The 9,862-nt window shown below is 53.5% G+C and overlaps 1 protein-coding gene across 1 annotated transcript in view; it reads right to left on the minus strand.

Moving 5' to 3' along the window:
* Nucleotides 1-716: 716 nt before the first annotated feature.
* Nucleotides 717-9,862, minus strand: part of LOC113811846 (uncharacterized) — a 10,060-nt gene continuing 914 nt past the window's right edge. Inside the window, exons 2-8 of the mRNA XM_070127513.1 lie at nt 8,197-8,415; nt 7,659-7,866; nt 7,086-7,531; nt 6,481-6,719; nt 1,809-1,957; nt 1,261-1,413; nt 717-1,127 (exon numbers count right to left, since the gene is read on the minus strand). Of these exons, the coding sequence (XP_069983614.1) occupies nt 717-1,127; nt 1,261-1,413; nt 1,809-1,957; nt 6,481-6,719; nt 7,086-7,531; nt 7,659-7,866; nt 8,197-8,415 (1,825 nt within the window). The remainder of the gene's footprint in view (nt 1,128-1,260; nt 1,414-1,808; nt 1,958-6,480; nt 6,720-7,085; nt 7,532-7,658; nt 7,867-8,196; nt 8,416-9,862) is intronic.

Genomic DNA, 9,862 nt, shown 5'->3' on the forward strand with positions numbered 1-9,862 from the left:
CGTGGCTGAAGGCTATTGGAACCTTGGCTGAAGGGGAGTTGAACCGTGGCTGAAGGCTATTGGAACCTTGGCTGAAGGGTAGTTGAACCGTGGCTAAAGGGGAGTTGAACCGTGGCTGAAGGCTATTGGAACCGTGGCTGATGGGTAGTTGAACCGTGGCTGAAGGGTAGTTGAACCGTGGCTGAAGGCTATTGGAACCTTGGCGGAAGGGGAGTTGAACCCTGGCTGAAGGCTATTGGAACCTTGGCTGAAGGGTAGTTGAACCGTGGCTGAAGGGGAGTTGAACCGTGGCTGAAGGCTATTGGAACCTTGGCTGAAGGGTAGTTGAACCGTGGCTGAAGGCTATTGGAACCGTGGCTGAAGGGGAGTTGAACCGTGGCTGAAGGGGAGTTGAACCGTGGCTGAAGGCTATTGGAACCGTGGCTGAAGGGTAGTTGAACCGTGGCTGAAGGCTATTGGAACCGTGGCTGAAGGGGAGTTGAACCGTGGCTGAAGGCTATTGGAACCGTGGCTGATGGGTAGTTGAACCGTGGCTGAAGGGTAGTTGAACCGTGGCTGAAGGGTAGTTGAACCCTGGCTGAAAGGTAGTTGAACCATGGCTGAAGAGTAGTTGAACCATGGCTGAAAGGTAGTTGAACCATGGCTGAAGGGTAGTTGAACCGTGGCTGAAGACTATTGGAACCGTGGCTGAAGGGGATTTGAACCGTGGCTGAAGGCTATTGGAACCTTGGCTGAAGGGTAGTTGAACCGTGGCTGAAGGCTATTGGAACCGTGGCTGAAGGGGAGTTGAACCGTGACTGAAGGCTATTGGAACCGTGGCTGATGGGTAGTTGAACCCTGGCTGAAAGGTAGTTGAACCATGGCTGAAGGGTAGTTGAACCATGGCTGAAAGGTAGTTGAACCATGGCTGAAGGGTAGTTGAACCATAGCTGAGAGGTAGTTGAACCATGGCTGAAGGCTATTGGAACCGTGGCTGAAGGGGAGTGGAACCGTGGCTGAAGGGTAGTTGAACCCTGGCTGAAGGGTAGTTGAACCGTGGCTGAAGGGTAGTTGAACCATGGCTGAAGGGTTGTTGAACCGTGGCTGAAGGGGAGTTGAACCCTGGCTGAAGGGTAGTTGAACCCTGGCTGAAGGGGAGTTGAACCCTGGCTGAAGGGTAGTTGAACCCTAACTGAAGGGGAGTGGAACCCTGGCTGAAGGGGAGTGGAACCCTGACTGAAGGGGAGTGGAACCCTGGCTGAAGGATAGTTGAACCCTGACTGAAGGGGAGTGGAACCATGGCTGAAGGGTAGTTGAACCCTGGCTGAAGGCTATTGGAACCCTGACTGAAGGATAGTGGAACCGTGGGTGAAGGGTAGTTGAACCCTGACTGAAGGAGAGTGGAACCCTGACTGAAGGGGAGTGGAACCCTGACTGAAGGGGAGTGGAACCCTGACTGAAGGATAGTTGAACCCTGACTGAAGGGTGGGTGAACCGTGGCTGAAGGGGAGTGGAACCGTGGCTGAAGGGGAGTTGAACCGTGGCTGAAGGGGAGTTGAACCGTGGCTGAAGGGGAGTTGAACCGTGGCTGAAGGGGAGTTGAACCGTGGCTGAAGGGTAGTTGAACCGTGGCTGAAGGGGAGTTGAACCGTGGCTGAAGGGGAGTTGAACCGTGGCTGAAGGAGGAGGAACCGTGGCTGAAGGGGAGTGGAACCGTGGCTGAAGGGGAGTTGAACCCTGGCTGAAGGATAGTGGAACCGTGGCTGAAGGGAGTTGAACCGTGGCTGAAGGGTAGTGGAACCGTGGCTGAAGGGGAGTGGAACCCTGACTGAAGGGGAGTGGAACCCTGACTGAAGGGGAGTGGAACCCTGGCTGAAGGATAGTTGAACCGTGACTGAAGGGGAGTGGAACCCTGGCTGAAGGGGAGTGGAACCCTGGCTGAAGGGGAGTGGAACCATGGCTGAAGGATAGTTGAACCCTGAATGAAGGGGAGTGGAACCCTGACTGAAGGGGAGTGGAACCCTGACTGAAGGATAGTTGAACCCTGACTGAAGGGGAGTGGAACCCTGGCTGAGCTGGAACCGTGGCTGAAGGGTAGTTGAACCGTGGCTGAAGGGTAGTTGAACCGTGGCTGAAGGCTATTGGAACCGTGGCTGAAGGGGGGTTGAACCGTGGCTGAAGGCTATTGGAACCGTGGCTGAAGGGTAGTTGAACCGTGGCTGAAGGCTATTGGAACCGTGGCTGAAGGGTAGTTGAACCGTGGCTGAAGGGGAGTTGAACCGTGGCTGAAGGGGAGTTGAACCGTGGCTGAAGGGGAGTTGAACCGTGGCTGAAGGGGAGTTGAACCGTGGCTGAAGGGGAGTTGAACCGTGGCTGAAGGCTATTGGAACCGTGGCTGAAGGGTAGTTGAACCGTGGCTGAAGGCTATTGGAACCGTGGCTGAAGGGGAGTTGAACCGTGGCTGAAGGGGAGTTGAACCGTGGCTGAAGGGTAGTTGAACCGTGGCTGAAGGGGAGTTGAACCGTGGCTGAAGGGGAGTTGAACCGTGGCTGAAGGGTAGTTGAACCGTGGCTGAAGGCTATTGGAACCGTGGCTGAAGGGGAGTTGAACCGTGGCTGAAGGGGAGTTGAACCGTGGCTGAAGGGGAGTTGAACCGTGGCTGAAGGGGAGTTGAACCGTGGCTGAAGGGGAGTTGAACCGTGGCTGAAGGGTAGTTGAACCGTGGCTGAAGGCTATTGGAACCCTGACTGAAGGATAGTGGAACCGTGGCTGAAGGGTAGTTGAACCGTGGCTGAAGGGTAGTTGAACCGTGGCTGAAGGGTAGTTGAACCGTGGCTGAAGGGGGGTTGAACCGTGGCTGAAGGCTATTGGAACCCTGGCTGAAGGGAAGTGGAACCCTGACTGAAGGGGAGTGGAACCCTGACTGAAGGGGATTGGAACCCTGACTGAAGGGGAGTGGAACCCTGACTGAAGGGGAGTGGAACCCTGACTGAAGGGGAGTGGAACCCTGACTGAAGGGGAGTGGAACCGTGGCTGAAAGGGAGTGGAACCGTGGCTGAAGGGGAGTGGAACCCTGACTGAAGGGGAGTGGAACCCTGACTGAAGGGGAGTGGAACCCTGACTGAAGGGGAGTGGAACCCTGGCTGAAGGGGAGTGGAACCCTGACTGAAGGGGAGTGGAACCCTGGCTGAAGGGGAGTGGAACCCTGACTGAAGGGGAGTGGAACCCTGGCTGAAGGGGAGTGGAACCCTGACTGAAGGGGAGTGGAACCCTGACTGAAGGGGAGTGGAACCCTGACTGAAGGGGAGTGGAACCCTGACTGAAGGGGAGTGGAACCCTGGCTGAAGGATAGTTGAACCCTGACTGAAGGGGAGTGGAACCCTGACTGAAGGGGAGTGGAACCCTGACTGAAGGGGAGTGGAACCCTGACTGAAGGGGAGTGGAACCCTGACTGAAGGGGAGTGGAACCCTGGCTGAAGGGGAGTGGAACCCTGACTGAAGGGGAGTGGAACCCTGGCTGAAGGGGAGTGGAACCCTGACTGAAGGGGAGTGGAACCCTGACTGAAGGGGAGTGGAACCCTGGCTGAAGGGGAGTGGAACCCTGACTGAAGGGGAGTGGAACCCTGGCTGAAGGGGAGTGGAACCCTGACTGAAGGATAGTTGAACCCTGACTGAAGGGGAGTGGAACCCTGACTGAAGGGGAGTGGAACCCTGACTGAAGGGGAGTGGAACCCTGACTGAAGGGGAGTGGAACCCTGACTGAAGGGGAGTGGAACCCTGACTGAAGGGGAGTGGAACCCTGGCTGAAGGGGAGTGGAACCCTGACTGAAGGGGAGTGGAACCCTGACTGAAGGGGAGTGGAACCCTGACTGAAGGGGAGTGGAACCCTGACTGAAGGGGAGTGGAACCCTGACTGAAGGGGAGTGGAACCCTGACTGAAGGGGAGTGGAACCCTGACTGAAGGGGAGTGGAACCCTGACTGAAGGGGAGTGGAACCCTGACTGAAGGGGAGTGGAACCCTGACTGAAGGGGAGTGGAACCCTGGCTGAAGGGGAGTGGAACCCTGACTGAAGGGGAGTGGAACCCTGACTGAAGGGGAGTGGAACCCTGACTGAAGGGGAGTGGAACCCTGACTGAAGGGGAGTGGAACCCTGGCTGAAGGGGAGTGGAACCCTGGCTGAAGGGGAGTGGAACCCTGACTGAAGGGGAGTGGAACCATGACTGAAGGGGAGTGGATCCCTGACTGAAGGGGAGTGGATCCCTGACTGAAGGGGAGTGGAACCCTGACTGAAGGGGAGTGGAACCCTGGCTGAAGGGGAGTGGAACCCTGACTGAAGGGGAGTGGAACCCTGACTGAAGGGGAGTGGAACCCTGGCTGAAGGGGAGTTGAACCCAGGCTGAAGGTTTGTGAAACCCTTGGCGAAGTCTAATAGAACCCTGACTTATGGGTAGTTGAACCCAGGCTGAAAGCTAAAGGAACCGTGGCTGAAGGGGAGTGGAACCCTGACTGAAGGGGAGTGGAACCCTGACTGAAGGGGAGTGGAACCCTGACTGAAGGGGAGTGGAACCCTGACTGAAGGGGAGTGGAACCCTGACTGAAGGGGAGTGGAACCCTGGCTGAAGGGGAGTGGAACCCTGACTGAAGGGGAGTGGAACCCTGACTGAAGGGGAGTGGAACCCTGACTGAAGGGGAGTGGAACCCTGACTGAAGGGGAGTGGAACCCTGACTGAAGGGGAGTGGAACCCTGACTGAAGGGGAGTGGAACCCTGACTGAAGGGGAGTGGAACCCTGGCTGAAGGGGAGTGGAACCCTGGCTGAAGGATAGTTGAACCCTGACTGAAGGGGAGTGGAACCCTGACTGAAGGATAGTTGAACCCTGACTGAAGGGGAGTGGAACCCTGACTGAAGGGGAGTGGATCCCTGACTGAAGGGGAGTGGATCCCTGACTGAAGGGGAGTGGAACCCTGACTGAAGGGGAGTGGAACCCTGACTGAAGGGGAGTGGAACCCTGACTGAAGGGGAGTGGAACCCTGGCTGAAGGGGAGTGGAACCCTGACTGAAGGGGAGTGGAACCCTGACTGAAGGGGAGTGGATCCCTGACTGAAGGATAGTTGAACCCTGACTGAAGGATAGTTGAACCCTGACTGAAGGGGAGTGGAACCCTGACTGAAGGGGAGTGGAACCCTGACTGAAGGGGAGTGGATCCCTGACTGAAGGGGAGTGGAACCCTGGCTGAAGGGGAGTGGAACCCTGACTGAAGGGGAGTGGAACCCTGGCTGAAGGATAGTTGAACCCTGACTGAAGGGGAGTGGAACCCTGACTGAAGGGGAGTGGAACCCTGACTGAAGGGGAGTGGAACCCTGACTGAAGGGGAGTGGAACCCTGGCTGAAGGGGAGTGGAACCCTGACTGAAGGGTGGAACCTGACTGAAGGGGGAGTGGAACCATGACTGAAGGAGTGGAACCCTGACTGAAGGGGAGTGGAACCGTGAATGAAGGGGAGTGGAACCCTGGCTGAAGGGGAGTGGAACCCTGGCTGAAGGGGAGTGGAACCCTGACTGAAGGGGAGTGGAACCCTGACTGAAGGGGAGTGGAACCCTGGCTGAAGGGGAGTTGAACCCAGGCTGAAGGTTTGTGAAACCCTTGGCGAAGTCTAATAGAACCCTGACTTATGGGTAGTTGAACCCAGGCTGAAAGCTAAAGGAACCGTGGCTGAAGGGGAGTGGAACCCTGACTGAAGGGGAGTGGAACCCTGGCTGAAGGGGAGTTGAACCCTGGCTGAAGGGGAGTGGAACCCTGACTGAAGGGGAGTGGAACCCTGACTGAAGGGGAGTGGAACCCTGACTGAAGGGGAGTGGAACCCTGACTGAAGGGGAGTGGAACCCTGGCTGAAGGGGAGTGGAACCGTGGCTGAAGGGGAGTGGAACCCTGGCTGAAGGGGAGTGGAACCCTGACTGAAGGGGTGGAACCCTGACTGAAGGGGTGTGGAACCCTGACTGAAGGGGAGTGGAACCCTGGCTGAAGGGGTGGAACCCTGGCTGAAGGATAGTTGAACCCTGACTGAAGGGGGAGTGGAACCCTGACTGAAGGGAGTGGAACCCTGACTGAAGGGGAGTGGAACCCTGACTGAAGGGGAGTGGAACCTGACTGAAGGGGAGTGGAACCCTGGCTAAAGGGGATGGGAACCCTGACTGAAGAGTGGAACCCTGACTGAAGGGGAGTGGGGCCTGACTGAAGGGGAGTGGAACCCTGGCTGAAGGATAGTTGAACCCTGGCTGAAGGGGAGTGGAACCCTGGCTGAAGGATAGTTGAACCCTGACTGAAGGGGAGTGGAACCCTGACTGAAGGGGAGTGGAACCCTGGCTGAAGGGGAGTGGAACCCTGGCTGAAGGATAGTTGAACCCTGACTGAAGGGGAGTGGAACCCTGACTGAAGGGGAGTGGAACCCTGGCTGAAGGGGAGTGGAACCTGGCAGAAGGGTGGAGGGAGTGGATCCCCAACTGAAGGTGATTGAACCCTGACTGAAGGATGGATTGAATCTGTTGAAGAAGTGAGCTGTGACTGAAGGAGGAGATGAGTCTGACTGGGAGATGGATCCATCCTGAAGGGGAGTGGAACCTGGCTGAAGAAGTGGAACCCTGACTGAAGGGGAGTGGAACCCTGACTGAAGGATGGAACTGACTGAAGGGTGGATCCCTGACTGGTAGTGGAACCCTGACTGAAGGGGAGTGGAACCCTGGCTGAAGGGGAGTGGAACCCTGGCTGAAGGATAGTTGAACCCTGACTGAAGGGGAGTGGAACCCTGGCTGAAGGATAGTTGAACCCTGGCTGAAGGGGAGTGGAACCCTGACTGAAGGGGAGTGGAACCCTGACTGAAGGGGAGTGGAACCCTGGCTGAAGGATAGTTGAACCCTGGCTGAAGGGGAGTGGAGCTGACTGAAGAGTGGAACCCTGACTGAAGGATAGTGGAACCCTGACTGAAGGGGAGTGGAACCCTGCCTGAAGGGGAGTGGAACCCTGCCTGAAGGGGAGTGGAACCCTGACTGAAGGAGTGGAACCCTGGCTGAAGGGGAGTGGAACCCTGACTGAAGGGGTGGAATCCTGACTGAAGGGGAGTGGAACCCTGGCTGAAGGGAAGTGGAACCCTGACTGAAGGGGAACCCTGGCCGAAGGGGAGTGGGGCCCTGGCTGAGGGATAGTTGAACCCTGACTGAAGAGTGGAACCCTGACCCCAGAGAGGTGGAACCCTGGCTGAAGGAGTGGAACCCTGACTGAAAGTGGAATCCCTGGCTGAAGGGATAGTTGAACCCTGGCTGAAGGGGAGTGGAAACCCCTGACTGAAGGAGTGGAATCCTGGCTGGGGATAGTTGAGCCCTGGCTGAAGGGAGTGGGGCTTCAGCTGAGATGAGTTGAACCCTGACTGAAGGGGAGTGGAATCCTGGCTGAGGGATAGTTGAACCCTGGCTGAAGGGGAGTGGAACCCTGACTGAAGGGGAGTGGAACCCTGGCTGAAGGGGAGTGGAACCCTGGCTGAAGGGGAGTGGAACCCTGACTGAAGGGGAGTGGAATCCTGGCTGAGGGATAGTGGAACCCTGACTGAAGGGGAGTGGAACCCTGGCTGAAGGGGAGTGGAACCCTGACTGAAGGGGAGTGGAACCCTGACTGAAGGGGAGTGGAACCCTGGCTGAAGGGGAGTGGAACCCTGGCTGAAGGGGAGTGGAACCCTGACTGAAGGGGAGTGGAATCCCTGGCGAGTTGATGAGTGGAACCCTGGCTGAAGGGATAGTGGAACCCTGACTGAAGGGGAGTGGAACCCTGACTGAATTGGAGTGGAACCCTGGCTGAAGGGGAGATGGAACCCCTGACTGAAGGGGAGTTGAACCCAGGCTGAAAGGTCAGGAACCCTTGGCGAAGTCTAATAGAACCCTGACTTATGGGTAGTTGAACCCAGGCTGAAAGCTAAAGGAACCGTGGCTGAAGGGGAGTGGAACCCTGACTGAAGGGGAGTGGAACCCTGGCTGAAGGGGAGTTGAACCCTGGCTGAAGGGGAGTGGAACCCTGACTGAAGGGGAGTGGAACCCTGGCTGAAGGGGAGTGGAACCCTGACTGAAGGGGAGTGGAACCCTGACTGAAGGGGAGTGGAACCCTGGCTGAAGGGGAGTTGAACCCAGGCTGAAGGTTTGTGAAACCCTTGGCGAAGTCTAATAGAACCCTGACTTATGGGTAGTTGAACCCAGGCTGAAAGCTAAAGGAACCGTGGCTGAAGGGGAGTGGAACCCTGACTGAAGGGGAGTGGAACCCTGACTGAAGGGGAGTGGAACCCTGGCTGAAGGGGAGTGGAACCCTGGCTGAAGGGGAATGGAACCCTGGCTGAAGGATAGTTGAACCCTGATTGAAGGGGAGTGGAACTCTGACTGAAGGGTAGTTGAACCCAGGCTGAAGGTTTGTGAAACCCTTGGCGAAGTCTAATAGAACCCTGACTTATGGGTAGTTGAACCCAGGCTGAAAGCTAAAGGCACCGTGGCTGAAGGGTAGTTGAACCCTGACTGAAGGGGAGTGGAACCCTGAGAGAGAGAGAGAGAGAGAGAGAGAGAGAGAGAGAGAGAGAGAGAGAGAGAGAGAGAGAGAGAGAGAGAGAGAGAGAGAGAGAGAGAGAAAGAGAAAGAGGAAGAGAAAGAGAGAGAGAGAGAAAGAGAAAGAGAAAGAGAAAGAGAAAGAGAGAGAGAGAGAGAGAGAGAGAGAGAGAGAAAGAAAGAGAAAGAGAAAGAGAAAGAGAAAGAGAGCGAGAGAGAGAGAGAGAGAGAGAGAGAGAGAGAGAGAGAGAGAGAGAGAGAGAGAGAGAGAAAGAGAAAAAGAAAGAGAGAGAAAGAGAGAGCGAAAGAGAAAGAGAAAGAGAGAGAGAGAGAGAGAGAGAGAGAGAGAGAGAGAGAGAGAGAGAGAGAGAGAGAGAGAGAGAGAGAGAGAGAGAGAGAGAGGGAGAGAGAGTTCTTTATGGGGTAGTGATGATTATGAAGCCAACCGTTTTTTTATTTATTTGTTTTTTTTCTTAGCCACTTGAACGTTAAAATTGAATGATTTTATTGGTTATCAAACAACTTCAAACCATTATGATCTTTCATCATGATTATTTTCACTTTCTTTTCATTTTTTTTCTTTTATTTGACTCTGAAAATTTTTTATATATATATATATATATATATATATATATATATATATATATATATATATATATATATATATATATATATATATATAATCCGTTGCTTTGATAAAACGTATTAAATCCATAAAAAAAACTTTAATGAAAAATGAAGTGTAAAATAAGGAATATCACATTTGATTCCAACTGGAATGGGAACGACTTACTCGAACCTACAATTCCACAACCAATATTAATAACCAGCTGGTTGGAATATTTTCTGTAAGACATTTCGTAAAAAAAAGAAGAATAATAATAAAAAAATAAATAGATAAATAAATAAAAATAAATTTAGTATGAAATGTATAAATGTTATAAATATATTCCTTTACATATTATGTCTGTTAGAAATGTTAAATGTTAAAATCTTAAAACTATCTTTCTTTATACAGTGTCTAAGCAGGGGAGAAATATAATCTTGTATCAATACACTGTCAATATATCAACACGAATCATCATACACACACCAACACTATCCTGTACCATATCATATGCTCAGTATAACACCATACATCAACAATATATTATTTCATCCATACATCACGCCATTTTATGTACAGTACACCACATTCTGTTCATATACTTCTAAGAAAGATAGAAAGTAAGAAAGAAAGAAAGAAAGGAAGAAAAATAAAATAAAATAAAATAAAAGAAAATGAAAAAGAAAAGAAAAGAAGAGAAAAA

The sequence above is a fragment of the Penaeus vannamei genome, chromosome 11 (genome assembly GCF_042767895.1).
Source record: "Penaeus vannamei isolate JL-2024 chromosome 11, ASM4276789v1, whole genome shotgun sequence".
NCBI classification, from domain to species: Eukaryota; Metazoa; Arthropoda; class Malacostraca; order Decapoda; family Penaeidae; genus Penaeus; species Penaeus vannamei.